Here is a 23,790-nt window from a genome sequence, read left to right on the forward strand (position 1 = left end):
CGAGTCTTTAACTCCATTAGAAAGGATTACAAGGACATATGTAAGTACAAATCACAAAGTCATCCAAAGACTAATTCAAACAACAAATCCACAATTCAAAGAAGCATATGATTAATCTCCAATGGTATCAACTTGGCAAAGTCAACCATTATCAATTACAGCCTGTTACCTCCAAAAATACATGAACCATGATCTAGAATTCAATACTAAGAGTCAAAATTAAACCCCGGTCTTAGGATCGCACTTTTACACGATTCCATTATAAGAGAGTACATCGGGTGTATCATGTCACATAGGCGCAGGTGCGCACCCATGCAAAGTATATGTAAGTCTCTAAATATTACCTATAGTAAATACATTGGAGGTGAAAAACAATTACTCCATGCTTAAAAATTAGGGGGAAAAAGTAACATTTCCATTTTGAATTTGCTACTAGCAGCTTTTTTTCACATTATAAGCCATTTCCGTCTTTTCCATTTTTCACCTTCCTTGGTTCTATCTCTCGAGTCGTCTCTTGACTTTGTATTTCACTACTTAAACCAGACGGATATAAGCCGTACTCGCTGGTGGTCCCATCGTACTCACTGCTGCCATCGGCTTGGTTTGCAACTGCCCCCTTATTGACTCTTTTCAAGTCTTCCTTGTATGGACTGCTATCATTGTCCGAGCTTTGGGAGGTGTACATTGAATTGTACCTACGTCTTACGGCTTCATTGTTGTCAGAGCTATGGGAGGTGTATGTTGTACTTGGTCCAGCTCCTATGCCTTCACTGTTATCGGTCAGGGATAATTCTCCTTCCAATGCTCTAACCACCTGCTCATATATCAGGTCGAATTCACAATCTGAAGGTTGTGGAGCATGGACATGTTAACCAGCCACACAGTTAGGTTATCTAAGCTCGACTCTTCACTTCTCGAACCAGTTGGGTGTCCGACAAGACATCTACAGATACATATAAGGAATCTATTCCATCTACACCTGTCAAAATTTTGAACTGACCCAAACTCGACCCGTTTTTCAGGGTTAAGACCCGAAATTTTTGACCCGGTGACCCGAACCCGAAATGATCCGTTATTTTAGGGTCGACCCGTTGGGTCAAAGGTAAATAATTTTTTTAATTAAAATATTACAACTTATATATTATATTCGAAAAAATAGTAAAAAAAATTATTATTTTTTACTTAAAATTACAAACACAATTAAAAAGTCAATTTTGTATAAGTTTTATAATATTTAATAATAAAAAACTTTATTTTAATAGTTATGTCAATATAATTAATGTAAACATTGAATATGATTAAAATATTAATTTTATATATGTTTTACATTTTTAAAAAATATTTTTTTGATTAAAAAATTCATTAAAAAAGGCGTTGGGAAATATTTCTTGACCCATATTCCGACCCGTATTCTATCCTGACCTGTATGCCCCGACCGACCCGACCCGTTTGAAGGGTCTAATTCCTCCATCCTCTTCCCTTAAGATGATCCTTAATTTTCCTAGATGATCGACATAACGGGGGGCTCACACGACAAAAGGAAAAGAAAAAAATGAGTATGATTCATTAATATGATTTTCAATGATTCTAATCATTGTGTATCTAACATCTCTTCATTTTACTTTTAAAAGGTCTATTTCGAATTCATAACTGAATTTCTGCTTTAGAGACATGTCCTCGCTCCCGTATTCTCTTTGAAGACAGAGTCACGTGTTTCAAAATTTTAAGTTATGAATTATGACAAGTCCTGCGCTCAATTATATTTCCGTGTCTAACACCCACGTCCAATATAGCCTAGGTTGACAACGGACAAAGGAAGAGCATACCTGACTCATACGTGGTCGGCGCTGAGCTTTGTGACGCAAGCAAGCTGTAGCACAGACAATCATGCGAGCCATTTCACTTGGATCATATTTGTTTTGCAATCGTGGATCCACCAGAGAATCTAACTTTCTGTCCTCCAAAAATCTTTTCAGCAAAGGCCTTGCCTGCAATTAGCAATGTAAATTGACTCATTAGCGTCTAATTGAGTCCGGAGTGAGATTCTACAATTAGACCGAATGCTAAATTACCCAGTCCACAAAACTGTCATTTATGTAAGTATGTTCTGGTTTAACAGGTGGGCACCCTGTAATTAGTTCCAGAAGTACGACTCCGAAGGAGAAAACATCAGATTTGTCAGAAAGTTTGCCAGTCGCGGCATATTCAGGAGCCAGGTATCTGCAAATGACGATAACATGGAATATATTCAGCCTGAAGCACCAGAATGTCTATTAATTTCGTGTTCTATTACATATTACTTAAAACGTATAGCTGAATATGATTAGCATGGCTACTACGATATGCTAATCATATTCAGCTATACGTTTAAGTTTACCCAACACACACAAATATGCTAATCCTTTTGCAGATCCTAGAGATGAAGTAAATTCAAGTTTCGGTCATGTCCTATTATTATGTTCACTCTACTTAGGCTGATCAGTTTTGCAGCGGTTACAAGATGTAAGAGGCGGTGCATACCCTATGGTTCCTATCACACGAGTCGACACATGAGTCCCATCAGGAGAAACCTTAGCGCGTCCAAAGTCAGAAACCTGAAAAAATGAATAAAAGCAAACTCAGCCCCTCATAGCAGATTATCACCAGGTTGTGAAATATCAAGAAACTGGAGTTCCTAAGATAACACCGGCGTTAACTATTTTCCAGAAAACTCGCCTTTGCCTCAAACTTGTCATTTAGAAGAATATAGGCTGATTTAATATTCCCATGAATAATTTTAGGATGACCTACAAAAAAAGGAAGTAAAAAGATAATTATAGTTGGCTTCAAACACAATAGCTTAAAGTGACAAGACCAGTATTAGAAGGGAAACTAACAATCCTCGTGCAAATATGCTAATCCTTTTGCAGATCCTAGAGCAATCCGTATTCTTGTTGGCCAATCCATGGTAGGTTGCCCTTCACCTGCAATAAGATTAACCAACACAAATGTCAAGCGAAGAATAATGACAAGTTATGTTGGGGGGTGAAGGGTTCATTGGAGTAGTTTGGTTTTAAGTATGTTTCCGACTCAGGTCATGAGTATCAACACTTAATATACCAGTTAAGTTAGCTGAAAAAAAAAAATGTGTAAGCAGGAAAACTAACCATGAAGATGGAACTCCAAAGTGCGATTAGGAACAAACTCATAAACTAGGAACCAATGTGACCCAGTAATGCAGTATCCAACCAAAGAGACAAGATGTTTATGATGGACTCGGCCAATAATTTCGACCTCCGTCTGAAATTCTAGCTCTCCCTGCCCACTACCAGAGTTAAGCGACTTGACTGCGATTTCCTTTCCATTAGGAAGTATACCTTTGTGTACATTCCCAAAGTCACTTTGGCCCAACATGTTGGCCTCGGAGAAGTAATTAGTTGCCATTGCTAACTCAAGATATGAAAATGTGCTTGAATACCCGAGTGAATTCCCAGGGGAAAGAGGCGGTAACATGTTTTCAGACGCGATGCTAGACCAAGAACCTGGCGTACGGCTCATAAAAGGTGCAGGAACAGGTGGTAGTTGGGGGGAAGGCGGTCTAGGTGGTGGTCGTGGTGGAGTTGTTGTTGGAGGAGGAGGCTGTGGTGGCACCGGATAATGCTCAGCTGGTGGGGAGTAGTTCTGCTGCCAGTGTTGCATTTGGACGTCATAATGACCTTCTAGCATTCATAAAAACACCATGAAATCAGTGACAGTTAATGTAGAATACATTGGATCCACAAAACATTATACAATGTATTTCCTAAATAAATGAACAAAACCAGTGTACAACACAAGTTCATGAATTTCAAGTCTATCCACCCAAAAATGTTTGTCAAGAATCACGACAGAGTCCAAAATGAAATTAATTTCGAAAAGCCAATTCATCTGCATCACTACAACTGCTATCAAGATCCAATAACAAAACTGTAACAACTGGTAAGACAGTTTGTCAACAATAAAAACAGTCTCCGAAAATCCTGCTTTTTTTGCCACGTCTGAAAGGAAGCCTAAGGATTATAAGGAAAGTATAAAAGAGATTCGAAACTGAGAGACATATGATTGATGGGGCTTCAATCTCAACAACTAGATCAAGACGGCATTGACAAAATTCCAGATTTTTCGAAAGCAAACAAAACCACAATGTAGCACCATAAGTGGTTGTAGACAGTTCATCTTAGACGGTCTTACATAAGACTACAACAATAGCATCACCCCAAGTCCCAACGCCTCAATGGCTCCATATGTGGCAGGCTGGAAGGGTAGAAGTGAGCGGAAGTTGTTACATAAAGTATGTTAATACAAAGATTGCTCCGAATGACACCATTATGAAAATTATGGTTGTAAAATGTCAAAACTACTCCCCCATGATTTTCGCACGACAGAATAAAGACTGTCAAGAACAAAATGCACTTTCATTATGATTCGGAAAAAATAATAAATAAAAGAAACGGTCAAAAACTCGACACCTTGAGGAGGGACAGAATGAGGTAGAGGTAGAGGAGGAGGAACATAGTAACTTCGACGACCACCATAATCATCTCTTCTTTTTCTCTTCTTTCTAGCACAACATACACATATTATACCCGCCACCAATAATAAAGCCACTCCTGCTATCACTACCCCCACTACCACTCTAGTTGAAATTCCATTAATACCCCAACTGTTTCCACTCCCTCCTCCCGAACCAGAACCCGGAGAATGTCTGCCTGGTGGTGGCGGGTGGCTGTAGGGGGGCGGTGGTGGTGGCTTAGCGTGAGAAGGTGAAGAAGGGGGCGGTGGTGAGGCAGAGGGGGTTGGTGGAGGAGGGGATGAGGGTGTGGGTGGCGGAGAGGCAGGAGGAGGAGAGGAAGTGGAGGGTGGAGGTGCAGTGGAGTTGGTCGCCGGGGGAGAGGATGCCGGCGATGGCGAAACCATTTTGATCAATTAATGGTGGAGACTAAAAATTCCTAGTGAAGCAGCAACAATGTCTCATGATCATAGAAAACACACATTGTTTGTCATGAATTTTCAACTTTCTTACCGAGATATAGTAGTAATTAATTGATTTGAGATAGTTTTGGAAGATATAGTATACAACATCGTTTATATTTAGAATGAAATATGACACGTAAAGGAAACAAATTTTTTCCATGCATGCATAAAGCAGTGGACTTTGGATCCTCCATGGTAAAGTTTTCTCAAAATGGTAAAGAAAATATTTACTCTTTTTTTTTTTACGGAGTATATATTAGGAATGTCCCTATATATTATTCGTTTACCTATTACTAGTAAATGTATTATTTATAGATTTAAAATTGACATATTATTAATTTTTCATATTTTAATATGAGGATAAAAAATACCGAGTATAAAATCTAGAGGATCCTAGCACAAATAAAATACTATATCTTGAGTATATGTACATGCCATATTTCACATTTCAGAGAGAATAATCACAGGATCTACAGAATGTTTTTTTTTTTTTTTTTTTTTGGTCTCACGAAGCGCGCACATAGTCGCATTACAATAAAGGGGAGCGGGGATTCGAACCTGGGACCTATTATCCACAATACCTTCGTCTTAACCACTAGACTAAGACATCTTCGGTAGGATCTATAGTATGTGATATACGGATTTGGTGAATAATATACGGCAATGAATTATGTAAGACTATGCCTGTACTTGCACTTATATACAGAATCCTTGCAAAATTCATTGATGTATTATTCGTCATGATTCGTCAACTGATCGAATTTAATGCTTTCTGAATCATATGGATGCAACTATGTAAGTACCAGGATCATACTTTAAGTTCAGAAAATTAGGTTCCGGGATGCAGGGAATTGAGTTGCGACTTGTGAGTGGTGCTTGAACTGAAAAGTAAGATTATGCAGAGTGCAGACAACTGATAGGGTAAAAAACAGGATACCAACTTGTGCTAAACAGGTTAAGAAATTATAATCTTGTGTCAATTATTTCAAAAGTTTCAAGGGACAATAAAAACAATTTTCTCGGCATGTCCAACAACAACAACAACAACATCGGAGCCTTAAACCCAAAATGATTTGGGGTCGGCTGACATGAATCATCCCTTCGAACCGTCCATGGGTGAACGCACGCCTCAAAATGCGAATAAAAAAAGGGAAGATGAAAAACAAAAAGGAAGAACGAAAATGTAATGGAAAGTCAAGGTAAACTTAGAGGTTTTAAAATCGAATTCCGGATTTTTTTATAAAAACTTAAAATTTAAAACGAGAGAAAAGATTAAAACGATTTTTATAAAATTCAAACAACTTGGGCATGAATGCAATCGATCAAAGAAGTAGCAAGTAGTAACAAGCAATGATATTGAAAACTGATTAATACCTGGTCGTCAAACCAGCAGGCGTCTCATATCCAAGTTGCGACTAAAGCAATCAAAATTCTTGGTGGTGTCATGTAACTGATGGCCTTTCTGATAATTTATATATGAGACATTGGACAATCTAGCCACTGTTTCTGGGAGTTCATGAATGATGTTGAGCATTGATTGTTCTCAGGACTCGAACCACTACACGGGAAAGCATACAGCCATGTTAAAAAGTTAAATCAAAATTTAATATCCAAGAATTATTCACCTATGTGACGCGATAGCCTCCCCAATTGTAGGATCCGGGAGCCCTCACGGCATTGGAATACCAATGAGACCAATCCGACCGTTAATAGTAAGCCAGGCCTTGATGAAATGAAACAGACGAAAACTACAAGAATTGTAGAAAAGATACTAAAGTCATTTACCTCAATAAAAATCAGTTAGCACCATTCCGGAGATGCAATTGTGACCTCTATCTTAGTCTGCCTGAACTGTTTTAGAAGTGAGGCTTGAAGCTGCAGTAGACCACAATTTGTCAACCCATAGCTGTGGGAAAATTGGCACACAAAGAATAGAAAAAACAAAACACACTTTAACTTATGTTTGGTTCAAGTTAATGATATTCTGAAGATGTTGTTTGGTAATTGCTAAGACGGGCAAAGGGACTTTGTTCATCTGAAGAAGGATCCTTTTATAGTCATTGTAAAGGCAACACAAAGTCACAGCTCGCGATCACATAGCTGTTTGATATCTACATCAGTTAACTGTAAAAAGGGTCGGAAACCTTTATTCATTCCAGCATTGTTTATCTACCATATACTCCCTCCGTCCGGACTCCGGTCAATTGTTGTCCTTTGGTTTTGGCACAAAGACCAAGGAAAGAAGAGAGGGCCAATTACTAAATGACAAGTGGACCAATGAGTGTGAATGATCAAATTGCTCATCAAGTTTATTCTTAAAATAGAAAATGACAACAATTGACTGACACAGCCCAAAATGAAAAAGGACAACAAATGACCGGGACACATGGAGTAGTTTCCAAAAAATTGTCAATACCTCAAAGTGATCAGGACAATAATACAGCAGGAAAGCGAATTTGCAATCTTTACACTACTGTAGCTAACCGAAAGAAAGAGAAATGTGCAGGGATAAAAACCGTCCAAAGCTCAGCTACTGAAGTAGCATTATGTTCAGACCACAGTAGACTTTTGTTAAACCTCGGACACCCAAATTGAAATCTTTCCGGATAAATATAAACACAGGGAAATGAACAAATTACTGCTTGTTCACAGAATTAGCTTGGGCAAGAACGCTACTTGAGCCACAAGAGCAGTGCAATATAAGGGGAATCGGGATTTAAACCAGTGACCTACCGTAAACAATACCAGCAAGTCTCAACCACTAGTCTAAGACCTCTTCGATAAATGCCATTTGCTTATCATGTCCCTAATGTAAAATTGTTCACTTTAAGAGGACATTTCTCAAGCAATGGTGTAACTAGTATTTATAGTCGGGGGCGAAAAATTCAAACGGGACAAACTAATAATGTAATCATGTAAATTGGGAAAACATATAAAAATTTACCTAAAACTTCCAAATTTTACATTGTCCAGCGAGGATAAGCGCCCCTGCTAGCCCCTCCTTAATTCCGCCACCATAATTTCAAGCTAAGCTCTTTAGTAATCTTACAATTCCTAATTGTATTGAGCTGAGAATTGAATGTCATACCCATTTCCATTACAATTCCTACATTTCACTTTTTTCCTTAAACTTCCTGAGAATTGAGCGGGACCCATCACCGGAATTATCACCAAAATTGAGAATTTCAGATGGAATTCGATAGTTTCCTGCATTTGAGTATCTGGGTAGGAGTTCATTTTCGGTAATGTCGGCACTAATTTTCGTTAAATTAAGATTGAGATCTTTCTTCCCTCAAAAAAAAGATTGAGATCTTTCATATAGTTTTGTTGACTTTTTCTATGTTATGTTCAAAATTGGACTTCATTTTCGGTAATGTCGGCACTCGGCACCCATTTTATAAGACGGGTTCTTTTCATTTTCGGCAATGTCGGTAGTATAGCTATGTTTGGACTTTGGATCCGTTGTGTACTATTATACGTAAAATTATTTAACTTTTTTTCATTTTTAAAGTAGTTTTATGGTATGTCTCACATCAGATTAGTGAAAGACGTTTCTCTCAAAGTTCAAGACACTCACTCAACGTGATAGGTAGATGAGTACTTTATTTGTAAACAACAACGATCTTATAGAAAACCAACTGTTTAAATAACAAAATCATTTAAATAAATTAAATTTGAAAAAAGAGTAACCTGATCCAAACCAAAGAATTTTATAACCCTAAATCGACTCCATACAACATACACATAACTCAATCCGAAAATACTTAAACTGTAATAACCCAGAAATACTCGAAATGAGTCATTTAAAACAAAATCTTTAAAAATTATGTCCCAATCTGACTCAAATTAACCAGAACACCCTATCTAAATATGTCTTTATCCTCACACCAAAATACTCGTATAATCCAATTCAAAAGAACCAAATCAAAATTAAACCGAATAACCCGTTTACGAGATGTCGAGATCTTGACAAGTCCCTAAAAATATAAAAGTATCACTAATTGTGACTTAAGAGTGACCGCGAAAGACTCAAATCATAGACGACACATCAAAGACAGATAATCACCAGTTCATAACCATTCACCATTATCCCTCTCTACTCTCTTCTTTCTCTGCTTCTTCCTTCATTTCTGCATTCCTTCCTTTCTTCCTTTCTTTCTTCCCCAAATCTCTCTCCAATCAAGCTACGGAGAGAGAAAAAATTGAGAAAATTAAGGAATTTCAATATAGATAATTAATCATATTAATCATACTAATAAAAGAAGAAAAATGGCGCCTGCAATTGATCAACAACATTCAAGATCTTCACGCCCAAATAATCATACTATTCATGGATTTGCTCAATCTGGTGATCTTGCTTCCTTTTCCAGATTGCTTAAGGATAATCCTTCTCTTCTCAATGAAAGAAATCCAGTGGTATTGAATTCTCTTTCTTTTTTTCTTTACATTTTTGTGTTTTGTTTTGTAATTTTCGATTTTTATTGGAATTGGTGATATGGGTATTGATTGTTTAGAGAAATTAGAAATGGGTTTTAATTTTTATAGGAATTAGAGAATTGAGTTTGTTTTAATGGTGTTTTTGCTGTGATTTTGTGGTAAAAAGTTTAGTTTTTGATTGTTGATATGTGTTTCTAAGCGATAGTTTCTAATGTGTTGGATCTTATGACCCAAATTACGTTATTATCTTAATGTGAGACGGTCTCGCAGAAGATTAATTCGATGTGCATTGTTACTGGATCTATAAAAGGTTGTTCTTCTTGTCCTTGATGAGCTATAGTTGTTGAACTTGTGGAACTGTGGTTGTAATTTTGTACGAAGTTATATTCAAGATTCTTCGTCTTTGATGCAAGGTTTTCTGTCTGAGATTCATGACTTGTGTGAATGGATAAACCATATTATTGGGTATGAAAGATGCTCAGTGCAACTCAAAGCCTTAGTCTTTTACAAAAGCTTACATGAGACGGTTTTACATGCGAGACCAACCTGTTAACCCTTTAATTAGTTGAAGAATACCTAAGGAAATGGGTAGGTCTCACATGTGAATCCGTATTGTAGAAGACTCTTTAGCTAGTCTACCTTGAGAACCCTGTGAGCCAATGTCCCACTGAATGTTATGATGTTTGTAATAGCCTTCTCCCGTCATGATTTCAGATGGCTCAGACTCCTCTTCATGTGGCTGCTGGGTACAATAAAGTTGAGATTGTTAAACTTTTACTGAACTGGAAGGGACAAGAGAAGGTTGAGCTTGAAGCCAAGAATATGGTAAGGATTGCGATTTGTTGAATCGGTTTAGAAATGACAAGGATGCTTTGTGGGTGATTTATTAAATCAATTATTGGTTTTGCATCTCTGATTTGTTATATTTGAATATTCATTGCAGTATGGAGAAACTCCATTGCACATGGCTGCAAAGAATGGCTGCAATGAAGCAGCCAAGTTGCTACTTTCTCACGGCGCTTTTGTAGAGGCCAAGGCAAATGTACTTCCACTTTTCCTCCTTTTTTTTAATCTTGCGTTAATTTCTCATTTAGTAAATTAAAATATGAAGAACGTGCTGAAACTATGTTTGAAAAGAGCATTTTTTTTTTGTCTTCCGATTCTGTAGAATGGAATGACGCCTTTGCATCTTGCTGTTTGGCACTCACTTCTATCTGATGACTGCTTTACTGTGAAAACGCTGCTTGAATGCAATGCTGATTGCAGTGCAAAGGATGATGTGAGTCAAATGTTTAGCATGATGGTCAAATATCTTTCATGTTAGCTAGTTTCTGACACTCCATACATGTACATTGTAGGATGGCATGGCCCCTATGAATCATTTAGCTTCGGGCCCCGGGAATGAGAAGTTGAGACAGTTACTAAATCAGTATTCTGAAGAGCAGAGAAAGCGCAAAGCTGTTGAAGCTTGTAGTCAGACAAAAGCTAAGATGGATGAACTTGAGCAGGGACTGTCAAACATTGTCGGCTTAAATGAACTCAAATTGCAACTCAGAAAATGGGCGAGGGGAATGCTTCTTGATGAAAGGCGCAGGGCTCTTGGACTGAAAGTTGGTCCCAGAAGACCACCGCATATGGCATTCCTTGGCAACCCAGGAACAGGTAACCGATGATACTCCAGATTGTGGCTTTTTTGTTGTCTACTATTATTTTTTAGCGCTTTGAAATTATTGGTGGTGCATTGACAGGAAAAACTATGGTAGCCAGAATTCTTGGAAAATTACTCTTTATGGTGGGCATCTTACCCACTGATAAGGTGACAGAAGTGCAGAGGACGGATCTTGTGGGAGAATTTGTCGGTCACACTGGACCAAAAACCAGAAAAGTGGTATGTTTTAGATCCTTTTATTTTCATTATCGCTACCTCAACACTACCAAATAAACATATTACACCCAAATGACTTGGCAAGGCTTACACAAGTCAGATTTAGGTCAGTTCATTACCGGTTAGGATCAATTTGGGTGCGTTTATCAGGTCATTTTCTCTATGGGTCAGTTCAAGTTTGGTGCTTTATAGCAAGTGATATGCCTTGGTCAATCGGGTCGTTTTCTGTTTGTGGCTATTTACGAGTCATTTCAGTACGCTTTGGGCCATGTTGTCTATTTCAGGTAGTTCTTTTTGGTCAGGCCGCGTTAATTTTAGTGTGTTTATTCAATGCTGACCGTGTGTTTGTTAGATGGTGTTAAGTTTTGACAAGTTTGTATCTCTGTAGATTAAAGAAGCTGAAGGAGGAATCCTTTTTGTTGATGAAGCATATCGCCTTATACCGATGCAAAAATCAGATGATAAGGATTACGGGTTAGAGGCTTTGGAGGAGATCATGTCTGTGATGGACAACGGTAAGATAGTCGTCATATTTGCCGGTTATAGTGAACCAATGAAAAGGGTCATATCCTCCAATGAAGGATTTTGCAGAAGGGTGACAAAGTTCTTCCAGTTTGACGATTTCACTTCAAAGGACCTAGCAAACATCGCCCATATAAAGATGAATAACCAGATAGAGACAAGCTTGTTATATGGTTTTAAGCTACATTCCTCATGCACCTTAGACTCGATTGCTTCATTGATCGAGAGAGAAACCACAAACAAACAACGACAAGAGATGAATGGCGGTTTGGTCGATCCTATGTTAGTTAATGCTAGAGAAAATTTGGACCTTAGGCTCTCTTTTGACTGTATGGATTCCGATGAGTTGCTCACCATCACCTTAGAAGATTTAGAGGTGGGACTTCGTTGTTTATCGAGATGAGCAAGATGTCTAGAAGGAAGAAGGAAAATTCGAAAATTCCATAGATGGTGATTTTTTTGGGTATTATAATCATAGGAAAAGTATTCCTCAATGTATTCATTATATCCTCAATTCTTTGTAATATAGATGTGTATGATCTGTTCTCTAATTACAAAAAAACTGATGGCACCGTTGTATTCGTAAAAAACTTATAGGGCTATTGTTCCATATAACGATTTCACACAAGACTCGTATTATCATGTCGCCGGAAACATTGTTCATTTGTTGTTCTTGCACCTTGTAATTTTGACATTTTGTCGTACTCTTTTGCTTCCTTTCATAAAAACAGAAAAGAAAAAAAAAAAACTAAGTTTCTTCAATAATTGATTGCATCTTAATTACAGAAAGGGCACATGGAGAAAGATAATAACAATCTCAATGATATAGGTCACATAAAGTTTCTCCAATTAAGGTAGGCATAACGTCACTTCGAAATTACTGATGTCATTCATAATTGTGAGACACTGAATATATGCTGTCAAAAAAAAAAATAGTAATATACTAATATGTCCTTAGACTTACAGACTTAGCATATATTGTTGTGTCATTATCAAAAAGTGTAGTGTATTATCATTTTCCCCAATTAAGTAGTGCAAGTAACAATAGTAATAACGGATTTAGCGAAAGTAACAATGAAAGAAATTATGAATAATGAGCTAACCATTCGAATTGGGGAATTTTTTTTATATATTTAAATATATAAGCTTGATACAATTAACGGGAATAATGAAAGAAAGTATGAATAATGAGCTAGATCGGTTTAAGTAGGATTATTTTATATAGTAGAAAATAAAATTTTAATAGTAAATAGACAAAACCGACGGTTATTGATAAAGAAGTTTATGGTAAAACGGGTTCTTTTAATACGTATTTTTATCAACTCGATTAATACTTTGAATAAAAGTGCATAACGCAAAATTATCGGCTCAAATAGACATCATCATTTACTTTAACTTGTTGTCAAAAAAAAAAAAAATTATCTAGTAGATAGAAATAGCTCGGGCAAGGCCGGACACCAATATTAGTACTTTGTATAAAAGTGCATAACACTAAATTGCCGACTCAAATAAACATAATATCTACTTTAACATATCTTTGTTTCTACTTTCTACGTTGAATCCATGATTGTTTAATAGAAAAGAAACATATCTAATAAAAAATCTTAACTTACAAATATCTTACTTTGTTTTCTTTAAATTAAATTGATTTATCTTTATTTTAAAAAGTCTATGATTAAATAACATAGGTAACTCAAAATGAAAATGTATACTACGTAATTCTTCTTTGAATTTGGATAAGTATTGTAAAAATAATCTCTATTAGAAAATATAAAGTAGGGATAATTATAATTTATAGGATAAATGGATAATATTTCAGTTATAAATCCATAATATCTTATCTAATCACAATTTACTAACTACTCAAACACTAATTATTTCATCTATATAAATACCCAACTATTTCCTCATTTTTATTCATCCAAATTTCAAAACAATTACCAACAATATACATTTTACGTTAATCCAAGAAAAAAAAAATCCAAGTGAAAAAAATGGGAAAAGGTGGATGTGCTCCTACTGAAAACATGGCTGCTTGGCTCCATGGTATTAATGATCTTAGAATTGAACCTTACCCTCTTCCTGCTCTCGGTATGTTTTAATTTAACCTACTTGTTTAAATACGTTGACAACAGTTAGTCTCGTGTAAAACAGTTGCATGGTATAAGTGATATATAACATAGTTATTGCTTAAATACGTTTAGAACAGTTTGTCTCGTGTAAAAGAGTTTGCATGGTATAACATAGTTGCTATTATTGGGTGCAAAGTGCAAACATTTGATGAAGTCGTTGTACATTATATAACGGTCTTGTTACGTTTTATTTATGTGTTTATATGTAGGACCTAATGATGTAAGGGTAAGGATGAAGGCAGTTGGAATATGTGGTAGTGATGTTCACTACTTGAAGGTAAAATTTATTTATAATAAAACTTTTTTTTTTTTTTACAATAATACTTGTGTAAAACGGATTATATAATATTAATGCATGTATGGTACGGTGTATAATGTTTTATTATGTTTGCTATGTTGATTTATAGACAATGAGCTGTGGTGATTACAAAGTGAAAGAGCCTATGGTGATAGGCCATGAATGTGCTGGTATCATTGAGGAAGTCGGAAGCGAGGTCACGTCCCTAGTCGCTGGTGATCGAGTTGCTCTTGAGCCTGGTCAGGGTTGCTGGAGGTGCGACCGCTGCAAAGAGGGCAGTTACAATCTTTGCCCTGATATGGAGTTCTTTGCTACTCCTCCCATCCATGGTTCTCTTGCTGATCAGGTAGAGTTTACCATTTTCCGAACTCAAATCGTGTATGAATTTTAAGGATTAAGGCTCTGTTTGGCAAAACTAACTGAAAAGTTGGTGGCGAAAAGTTAATCAAACCGAAAAGGTAATCGATAAGGTAAATTGAAAATTAGGAAATGATAATATAACGATTATATAAAAATGTGTTTGGCAAACTAAATTGAAAAGGTAGATTTTTTGTTAAAATGACGTAAAAGGATATAAAAATTATTTAATATTATAGAATAAAGGGGTACAAAATGGAAAATAAGTCATTTCAGGTACCTGATTTGTCAAATGCTACCCGAGGTAGCATTTCATTTCAGGTACCTTATTTGACCAAATAAGCTACTTGCCAAACACTTGCAAAAAAATCAGGTAGCTGAAATTTTGGTTAAATAAGCTACTTTGGTCAAATAAGCTACCTGAAGTGTCGTGCCAAACGGAGCCTAATTGTTGTATAATGTATGATTGTGTGTAGATTGTGCACCCAGCAAATTTATGCTTTAAGATCCCTGAGAATATGAGTTTGGAGGAAGGTGCAATGTGTGAGCCTTTGAGTGTAGGTGTGTATGGCTGTCGTCGAGCCAATGTTGGGGCTGAGACTACTGTACTGATCATTGGAGCAGGGCCCATTGGGCTTGTGACCTTGCTGTCTGCTCGCGCTTTTGGAGCTCCGAGAATTGTGGTGGCTGATGTTGATGACCATCGTCTCTCCGTTGCTAAAAGTCTTGGTGCTAATCAAGTTGTCAAGGTTTCAATGAATAAAGAGGTAATTTAATTTAATTTAAAATTATATGAGACGGTTTTATTTGAGACTTACGAATTTATCGTGTTTTTTATGTTAGGATGTGGCATCAGAGGTGGAGGAGATCAAGAAAGCAATGGTGAAGCCCATAGACGTAACACTTGACTGTGCTGGGTTTGAGAAAACTGTGTCGACTGCCTTTGGTGCGACACGTAATGGAGGTAAAGTTTGTTTGATTGGGATGGGACATTGCAACATGACTGTGCCTCTCACCCCTGCAGCTTCAAGGTAATAATACATCAGTTCATATTAACTTTCGAGTATTTTAGTGTATGATTTTACGAATATGTTTCGTCTATAGCTGATCCCTCCCTATTTATTTACACAAAGTCCAAACAAATTTTATATGTGCTTGTCTATGTCGATGACATTCTTGTAATTGGCCCGTCACACGACTTTCTTGCTACCTTTTTAACAGAGTTTGCTTCTCGTTTTTCATTGAAAGACCTTGGCAATCTCTCATATTTTCTTGGTGTAGAGGTCACTCCTAATTCTAAGGGTCTTCTACTCTCCCAAACCAAATACATTTATGATTTGCTTCACAAACACAATATGCTTGAGAGTAAACCTTCTACCACTCCCATGCTCTCTCACCCACTTCTTACACGAGATACTAGCACTCCGTTGTGCGACCATACTGCTTACCGCTCTGCTGTCGGTACCTTGCAGTACCTCTCCCTCACTCGACCGGATATATCATACTCTGTCAATCGTCTTGCTCAGTTTATGCAACAACCTCGAGACTGCCATTGGTTGGCTCTCAAACGGCTACTTAGGTATCTTCACGGTACAATCCATCTCGGGCTACAATTATACCGTCACAATCCCCTGCAGTTGCACGCTTTCAGTGATGCTGATTGGGCCGGTGACACAGATAACTATGTCTCAACAACAGGCTACTTAGTTTATTTGGGTAAGAACCCCATTGCGTGGGCGTCTCGAAAGCAAAAGGCAGTGGCTCTTTCCTCCACCGAAGCTGAATTCCGAGCCGTCGCCAATACTACCTCTGAAATCATGTGGATTCAATCTCTTTTATCCGAACTCGGTCTGGTTTTTAAGTCACCACCAGCACTGTATTGTGACAATTTAAGTGCCACTCATTATTCCGCCAACCCTGTTTTTCACTCGCGTATGAAGCATGTTGCTCTTGCCTTTCACTTTGTTCGCACGCAGGTTCAAAACGGGCTGCTTCGCATTGCTCACATTAGCGGTAATGACCAGCTTGCAGACATGCTTACGAAGCCGCTACCTCGTCCTCGTTTTGAAGCTATGCTATCCAAGATCGGACTTTTCACCGGACAGTCCGTCTTGCGGGGGAATGTTAAGTAACGAAATCCTTCAAGCTAATAGCATATTACTTTAGTATCTTATTCTTGTTTATTCCATTGTGTCTTTTTGTAATCATACCTTTGCTTATTTCCCTCCTTAGAATAGTGTAGCATGTTCCTTAATTCTAGGCCTAAATTAATGTTGTATGTTCCTTAATTCTAGGGTTAACTTTGGTTGTAATCTAGTATATAAACATGTAATGCCTTTGATAATTAACTACTGCAAATATACAATTCTAAACATTACTCTCTATCTCTTATAGCAGGGAGGTAGATGTGCTAGGAGTGTTCCGATACAAGAATACATGGCCACAATGCATAGAATTTATTAGCAGTGGGAAGATTGATGTGAAGCCTCTGATAACTCACAGGTTCGGCTTCTCTCAAGAGGAGGTTGTCAAAGCTTTCGACACCAGTGCTCGTGGTGGGAGCGCAATCAAAGTCATGTTTAATCTCTAAGACTACTGAAGGACCCAAGCATCTCAGATTATTATTATTATGCATAGTTCAGTGTTAAAATAAATAATTTAGTTGTTTTAATTTCCTCTTTTTCATAGCAAGACATGTTTCTCATGTCCATTACTTTCTTAGGTTGTGATCAGTTAAGATTTGTGTTCTGCTTAGTAATAAGATCATATTTCATCGGTTTCTGCTATTGTTTTTCGAGTTTACATTTATTCAGACGAATATTGGATTGCAAAAAGTAATTAGCATAATCTCCTGTTTATTATTAAATCAGAAAAGAGGGAAAATTTCATATGCAAATACTTAAAAGCTGTACAGTACCAGTATTAATGCATTTCAATGCTCAATATACCATACAGTACTACAAAATGCAACTCAGGCTTCTTTTGGCCGCTACACTGCGTGATTTCTGGCAAACAATTCATTGCTGATCAACTGATAGCCATCGCAAGAACTTGAGTCGAGGCAATTCAAATCAACAAGCAGGTCTCTGTGACTACCGTGAATCTGAGGTGCTACCTGATTCTCCAGATTTCACCTGAGAGACGATCCTTGGTTAGAGTCTTTACACAAAATGATAACAACTTCTCCGTTAAACCAGAAAGGCTCCCCCCCCCCTATGACAGTATAAAGGGGGTCTGATATGAGATATGACAAGTTTTAGGCGCGACTGTCCAATAGTTGGACCTAATACCGAAACTTGGACCATTCCAGGACTGTCTAAACTCTAAACACAAAATGAAGTGGTAGGGCTAAAGTGATTTATATTTTTTACCTTACAAAAGATCCCTTGCTCTGCATTCGCATCATCATAAATGGTTCCCAGTGAATGTTTTGAGGTCAGTGTCAGCGGCTCTGCACAAAGACAAGTCAGATTATAAGGTTATTTAGATAAATCATACGCGGTTTTACAAATTATTTTAAAACCACCTTGCACAAATATTTGTAGATCACTAAATATTCCTACCTTCAAATCTTTTGTGATGTCTAACCCAGCTTTGAGTGCACATCAATGTCTCCACCATTGTAGGATTGAGTCTGCTGCGCGTTGGACTCAAAACCGGGTCACCCAACAGAAAAACATTCTCAGAATCAACTGAACAAACTGGGATAGCAAGAATATCTTTTGCCATCTTCTGCAAGATTGGAAATCTGTTCTTCTTATTCTCCCACCAAGAAATGATTTCATTTGATTTCACAAACTCGTCTGATGCAAAATATAGGTCGAGTTCACATCTCTCACTCAACTTCCTCCTCTTTTTTCTCATATATGTACTAAATGAATCACCCGAGCTGGTAGAAGACTTTTCTTCACCATCATCAACTGGTTCCAAAGGCATGGAACTCTTGTACTCATTATACAGTTCATAGCAGATCTTGCGAATCCTTTCGAGTTCACTTTCAGCTTCATCACCATATAGTTTTGGAAATAGGTTGTCCAAGTCGAAAAACTGAAAGTATGGGTGGAACACGGCAGCTACTGCTAGAAAATCATGAGCTGCATGCCAGTACTTGTCAAATTTCTCCGACATCCTTAATGCCATCTCTTTAATCTCCATAGTTTCAGAATTTCGCCATTCTGATAAACTCAGCTTGATAGAACATATGTACATGAAGTACATACATGAAGCAGGCTGCTTTTTGAAAGCCTTCATCATATTATAGAACTGTTCAAGCCTCTTACAGATTTGACTGGCTAAATCCCATTCATCTTCAGTAGGCAAGGAGTTGTACTTCGATTCCTGATTTTTCAAATGAACAAAAACATTCTTGAACGAGATAGATTGTTGCATCATTAGGAAAGTCGAGTTCCAATTCGAGTCATAATCAAGCACCAATGCTACTTCAGTGCTTATACCCAAGTCACGAGTTGCTTTCTTGAATTCCTCTTCTCTTTCTTGTGAATCGGTCCAAAATTGAATGCTGTCTCGAATTTTGTCAAGTACATCCCTTACTACATCAAATCCATCTTGAACCATTAGGCTCAAAGTCTGAGCAAAACATGGGATTTTGAACAGTTTTCCACCCAAAAGAAACCTGTTTTTCGGAAACTTCTTCTGCAGAATATCAGTTAGCTCGACATTCGAAGTTTGATTGTCCATGGTTATAGTAGTCAGTTTTTCATCTACTTCGAATTCTGATAAACATTCTGCAAGAACCTTTATAATAAACTCATTTGAACATTGGACTGGCACATGTGCAAACCTACAAGTACATAAGCAGCCAACAACAGCAAAGCCTTAGTTCAAAAATGACTTGGGGTTAGCTGACATGAATCGATCAAAAGAACATTTGTCGATGAAAAAGGTATCACCTCATAATATATGATTGCCGTTTCCAATGCTCATCAACCATATGACCTGTGATAGCAAGAAACTTCTTATTCCCATCACAAGAATCCCACATTTTGGTCGTAATGGCAACTCGACCTGAATATAGTGACCCTAATTCACCAATAGCAATGCATCTCTCGAACTTTCTGATCTTCATGATGTCATTCCACAGAGTTTCTTGAGAAACCATCTTAAACAAAGGGTTGACACTACGGAACAAGCTCCTAAACCCGACATGATGAATAATGGAGAGAGGATATTCGTGTAGTATCACCATTAGGGCTAACTCCCTCCTTAATGTGATAGGATCAAAGATGAGATTTTGTGCAGTAACAAGCCGGGACATGCGATGAGGCATGGTAATAGAGCCATCTATGTAATCATCAGATTTAACTGAAATCGATTCATAGCAGCTTATTGGAGATGCTGGATGATTTGCTGGTGTAACCAGCTGACAAACTGACCCTTCAGAGTTCCTGTCACTCTACAGCAGTAAGCATCAATTCAAGTTACAGTTAGTTTATAAGCAATGCAGTAAAAAAAACATCCCTTCTGAAGTCTGAACAAAAGAATATGGCAGGAATAAGAACCTCTGTCGCGGATACATCATGGTCATCACAGTGACAGTGTGACTGTGACATTGACGACTTGATTTGCTGAAACTTTGAGAATTAATCTGAAAGAGGGGTGACAGGAATTATGGAGTTATATCAGAACATTCAACATTAGATATATGGCAAAAGCTCATATGAGCCAGTTGTATACATTAAACGATCCCAATTCACGTTATGTTAGTTTATAATCGTGTTAACGACTTTTATATTCATACAACGGGCTTACACAAAGTTCACTGTCGCTGACAGGAATCAAACCATCAACAACAACAATATCAGAGCCTTAATCCCAAAATGATTTGGGGTAGGCTGACATGAATCATCGTTTAGAACCGTCCATGGTTAAAGCGAAAATATAGAAAAGAAAAAGTGAAAAACAAAAGGGGAGTGAAACATAATACAAAAGAAGGTAAACTTAAGGCATGGACGGGAGTGAAACATAATACAAAAGAAGGCATGAACGGGAGTGAAACATAATACAAAAGAAGGCATGGACGGTAAACATAATACAGGAATAGAACCATCATGTGCCAAAATTCCCATAAAAAATACATAGTTGTGCATTAGGAAGACATTTAGATTAAAAGGGCAGCCCGGTGCACGAAGGCATCCCCACTAGGCGAGGGTCCAGGAAAGGGTCCCACCACAAGAGTGTAATCGGGGCAAGCCTTCCCTTGCCATTTTGGTAAGAGGCCGCTCCAAGGACTTGAACGGTCACAAAGCAACACCTTAACCGGTGCGCCAAGGCTCCCCTTTTAGGAAGAAATTTAGATTAAGAAAAAGAAATACTTTGTAGTATTTCATAGGAAAAATATGGCAAATTATTGACAAATATCATATGAAGAGCAATTTTTTCGGTATAAAGGAGCTAGAGTGCAATTTTTTGCACAGGTTTCTCGGGTCATGGATACCACCTCTCAGTAACTTTACTAGCCGCTAATATACAACTAATTAATGACAAATCTCATATGAAGTGACCCAAATTAATAACTTGTTTTACTAATACAAGTTATATAACAATCTAATCTAATACTCATAATCAAATGAAGTGTCAAAGTCGCATTGACTCAGACTAATACCCACTTTCGAGTATCAAGTGTCTAACACGGGCAATCCGCAATTGGGTAATAAGACATGAAGAGTCAGAGTAACATAACCGCTAATGCAAATTAAAGATCAAAATTCACCTAAACTTCAAATCTTTCATGTTAAAACATGTAAACAATTATCCAAAAGTTAGACAAATGCAACAAAGATAGTAGCAGATTAACATTTAACAATCAACAAATTTAAGTCAAAAAAATAATACTGTACTGTAAAAAGTGACTAAGCTTTAATCATCCACATACAGATATACTCGTATAATTGTATGATAAACTACTTCAACAGTTCCGATCATTTATTTACCGATATGACAACAACGCTCACAAAAAAAAATAGAATAAACAAATGGTTGAGACGGAGGCAATAAGATACATTAAACTAACAGGAAAATCAACCAAAAAAAATAGGAGACGGGAGTACAAAAAATTCACCTTGAATAAATGATGAAATCGTGGATTTAAGTTTATTGGCAGACGAGAGATTGAGGAAGTGAAAATGGCGTAAATATAAAATTTATACTCAGGGTAATATTTTGTCACTGCGGTAAAATGAAAAAGGCGCGAAAAAGAAGCGGGATTCTTATTTTCTTCAGATTAATGGACTATGTATTATGGGCCGACCCAGTTTTAATTGTCGGGCTGGATGGGTCTGAAAAGGCTCATTTACTGTTACATTTCGTCATGGTTCTTGAATTAGATGTATCTAGATCCTAGGTGGCAAATGGGTCAGTTGGGCCAGGTTGCTTCGGGTTAAGTGGGCTCATATCAGGATCGGGCAGCCTATCTTTTAAAACGAGTCGGGTCAGGTCATTTCCGGTCAAATGATGTATCGGATAGTGTTTGTATCGGGTCATTATCGAGTCCAGTTATTTATCGTATTATTTTAATTTTTGACCATTAAGTTTAATTTTCAACCATTATTTGGTTTAGCTAATTCATTATTAAGTCAAATTTATCAAACCAAAAATTAAATCACATTCATTTCGATCAATATTAAGCTTAATAATTGTCGGGTCATCAATTTAATCGGGTCAATTTCAGTTCGTGTAGGATTACTAGTCGTAATTGGGTATCGATGTCGATTTGCAACATTCTCAGGTTCTGTCAAGTTAAGTTAGGCTTGCCAGCTCTAAAAGTATCTAAGATTTGAGTGTTTAATATTTAAAATCACCAATTATCCTCTCATCTATGAGAAAGTCTTTCAATAGTTAATGATATGACTCACACAAATCTAGCATGGTACAGTCTCTTGGAAAACCTGTTCCTTTGAAATTTTTCTGTGGTTGTTTTATGAAGAAGTGGGAACTAATTCAAGAACCATAAGGGAATGCAATGCTTATTACTCCGGTATAAAGGTTACATACAAGTTAGTTAGTGAACCACAAGAAAATATTCTCGCTTATAGTTAAGAAACGAATTGTAATAATTTAAAGTTAGCACATTTCTATTATTCTGTATATATCGTATATCCTATCAAGTATCAAACTCTTGATTATTATGAATTTAAAATATTATTAGGGGTCATAATAAACCGCGGACAGAATTAAAACAACTAAGTTATATTGAGTCTTTAGATGCAATGATTTTGAATTTTATCTATTGTAAATTTGAATCTATGATGTCTTTACTCTTTTGTACTCCAAAATAGCAATTGAAACGTTTGAACCATGGCAAATTATTCGACAAGAATACAATACTTGCGACAAAACTTGACAGAGTAAAAAATAGGGAATCCAGGATTTCCATGAGTACGTCATCAAGATGTCACCGTCCAAAACTCCATATTCATTTTCTGTACTGTACGTCTGTACAGTGTACACACCATGTTAATGTTGGAGCAGTCCTTTTGCTATACGACATTCAGTAGATTACGTATATGGGAACTCCAAATTTCAACTTCAAGACAAGGTTTACCCGTTAGTTCTCCTCCATTTGGGTGTGGCTCAAGTCTCAACCCTTGTATGTTCTATTATGGTATTAGAGTCCAAGGTTTTGTCTCGATTTCAAATTTAAACTGGGCATAAAAAATGTCACTGGTTCAGGGCCTCTTTTGTGAATTCGTTAATTCCCAGGCCACATCGGTGCGCTCCAATGGTTTCGCCCTAAAGTTTCTATTGGACCTCACATGTGAGGGGGCGTGTTAGAATATAAACCACCCACATGTGAGCGTCTCACATTGTTGGAGAAAGAGAGATTGTACTATAACTAAGGGGCTACTCCTCGAGAGCGGATTCTCTGTCCCATTTTGTGTCTCATTATGCTCTTCTTGTGACACATCATTATGAGACAGGTGATCTCAACTCCTACTCCTCCTATCGCCAAATGGTTTTAGGATGGAACCTAGCTCCATTGTGTTGTCGGGTGTCCCCCCTCTCCTCCGTTTGGGTGTGGTCGGACCCGTTTGCATGTTCTAACAAAGTTCAAAACAAGGTTTACATCGAGCTAATAATTATATTTCTTCCGTTCCTATCAATAGTTTACCCTTTTTTGGGATGTTTAGTCAATAGTTTACGTTTTTGTT

General features: G+C 37.3%; 3 protein-coding genes across 7 annotated transcripts; 2 read left to right on the plus strand and 1 right to left on the minus strand.

Moving 5' to 3' along the window:
- Positions 1-196: 196 nt before the first annotated feature.
- Positions 197-8,364, minus strand: LOC141597310 (proline-rich receptor-like protein kinase PERK1). Of its 3 annotated transcripts, XM_074417721.1 has the most exons (10): positions 7,937-8,364; positions 6,778-6,867; positions 6,367-6,550; positions 3,147-3,698; positions 2,877-2,963; positions 2,716-2,786; positions 2,521-2,594; positions 2,073-2,220; positions 1,827-1,988; positions 197-814 (listed from the first exon to the last, which is right to left on the minus strand). In XM_074417721.1, the coding sequence occupies exons 4-10, from the start codon at positions 3,676-3,678 to the stop codon at positions 452-454; spliced, it is 1,437 nt and encodes a 478-aa protein (XP_074273822.1). In that variant the 5' UTR covers positions 3,679-3,698; positions 6,367-6,550; positions 6,778-6,867; positions 7,937-8,364; the 3' UTR covers positions 197-451. The 3 variants fall into 3 exon arrangements, with proteins under 3 accessions (XP_074273822.1, XP_074273823.1, XP_074273824.1); XM_074417722.1 differs by lacking the exons at positions 6,778-6,867; positions 7,937-8,364 and having other exon boundaries at positions 353-814; positions 3,147-3,695; positions 6,367-6,455; XM_074417723.1 differs by lacking the exons at positions 6,367-6,550; positions 6,778-6,867; positions 7,937-8,364 and adding an exon at positions 4,488-4,935 and having other exon boundaries at positions 353-814.
- Positions 8,365-8,975: 611 nt separating this feature from the next.
- LOC141597311 (ribulose bisphosphate carboxylase/oxygenase activase, chloroplastic) lies at positions 8,976-12,499 on the plus strand. 2 transcript variants are annotated; one of them, XM_074417724.1, is made up of 7 exons: positions 8,976-9,408; positions 10,144-10,254; positions 10,373-10,471; positions 10,598-10,708; positions 10,788-11,091; positions 11,178-11,317; positions 11,703-12,499. In XM_074417724.1, the coding sequence occupies exons 1-7, from the start codon at positions 9,262-9,264 to the stop codon at positions 12,237-12,239; spliced, it is 1,449 nt and encodes a 482-aa protein (XP_074273825.1). In that variant the 5' UTR covers positions 8,976-9,261; the 3' UTR covers positions 12,240-12,499. The 2 variants fall into 2 exon arrangements, with proteins under 2 accessions (XP_074273825.1, XP_074273826.1); XM_074417725.1 differs by lacking the exon at positions 10,598-10,708 and having other exon boundaries at positions 9,007-9,408.
- Positions 12,500-13,747: 1,248 nt separating this feature from the next.
- LOC141597312 (sorbitol dehydrogenase-like) lies at positions 13,748-17,402 on the plus strand. Of its 2 annotated transcripts, none has more exons than XM_074417726.1 (6): positions 13,748-13,927; positions 14,178-14,245; positions 14,376-14,612; positions 15,100-15,390; positions 15,467-15,654; positions 17,018-17,402. In XM_074417726.1, exons 1-6 carry the CDS (start codon positions 13,831-13,833, stop codon positions 17,211-17,213), a joined length of 1,077 nt encoding a protein of 358 aa, XP_074273827.1. In that variant the 5' UTR covers positions 13,748-13,830; the 3' UTR covers positions 17,214-17,402. The 2 variants fall into 2 exon arrangements, with proteins under 2 accessions (XP_074273827.1, XP_074273828.1); XM_074417727.1 differs by having other exon boundaries at positions 17,021-17,402.
- Positions 17,403-23,790: the final 6,388 nt, after the last annotated feature.

Source organism: Silene latifolia, chromosome 8 (genome assembly GCF_048544455.1).
Source record: "Silene latifolia isolate original U9 population chromosome 8, ASM4854445v1, whole genome shotgun sequence".
Lineage (NCBI taxonomy): Eukaryota > Viridiplantae > Streptophyta > Magnoliopsida > Caryophyllales > Caryophyllaceae > Silene > Silene latifolia.

Bases quoted from the DNA above. Each gene is read 5' to 3' on its own strand.
- LOC141597310 (XM_074417723.1), bottom strand. From the start codon at position 4,935: ATGGTTTCGCCATCGCCGGCATCCTCTCCCCCGGCGACCAACTCCACT. The intron at 3,699-4,487 runs GTGTCGAGTTTT...TATGAATGCTAG, and splicing joins TCATTCTGTCCCTCCTCAAG to AAGGTCATTATGACGTCCAA. The intron at 815-1,826 runs GTATGCTCTTCC...ATATATGAGCAG, and splicing joins GCCGACCACGTATGAGTCAG to GTGGTTAGAGCATTGGAAGG.
- LOC141597311 (XM_074417724.1), top strand. From the start codon at position 9,262: ATGGCGCCTGCAATTGATCAACAACATTCAAGATCTTCACGCCCAAAT. The intron at 10,472-10,597 runs GTACTTCCACTT...CCGATTCTGTAG, and splicing joins TTGTAGAGGCCAAGGCAAAT to AATGGAATGACGCCTTTGCA. The intron at 11,318-11,702 runs GTATGTTTTAGA...GTATCTCTGTAG, and splicing joins GACCAAAAACCAGAAAAGTG to ATTAAAGAAGCTGAAGGAGG.
- LOC141597312 (XM_074417726.1), top strand. From the start codon at position 13,831: ATGGGAAAAGGTGGATGTGCTCCTACTGAAAACATGGCTGCTTGGCTC. The intron at 14,613-15,099 runs GTAGAGTTTACC...GATTGTGTGTAG, and splicing joins ATGGTTCTCTTGCTGATCAG to ATTGTGCACCCAGCAAATTT. The intron at 15,391-15,466 runs GTAATTTAATTT...TTTTTATGTTAG, and splicing joins AGGTTTCAATGAATAAAGAG to GATGTGGCATCAGAGGTGGA.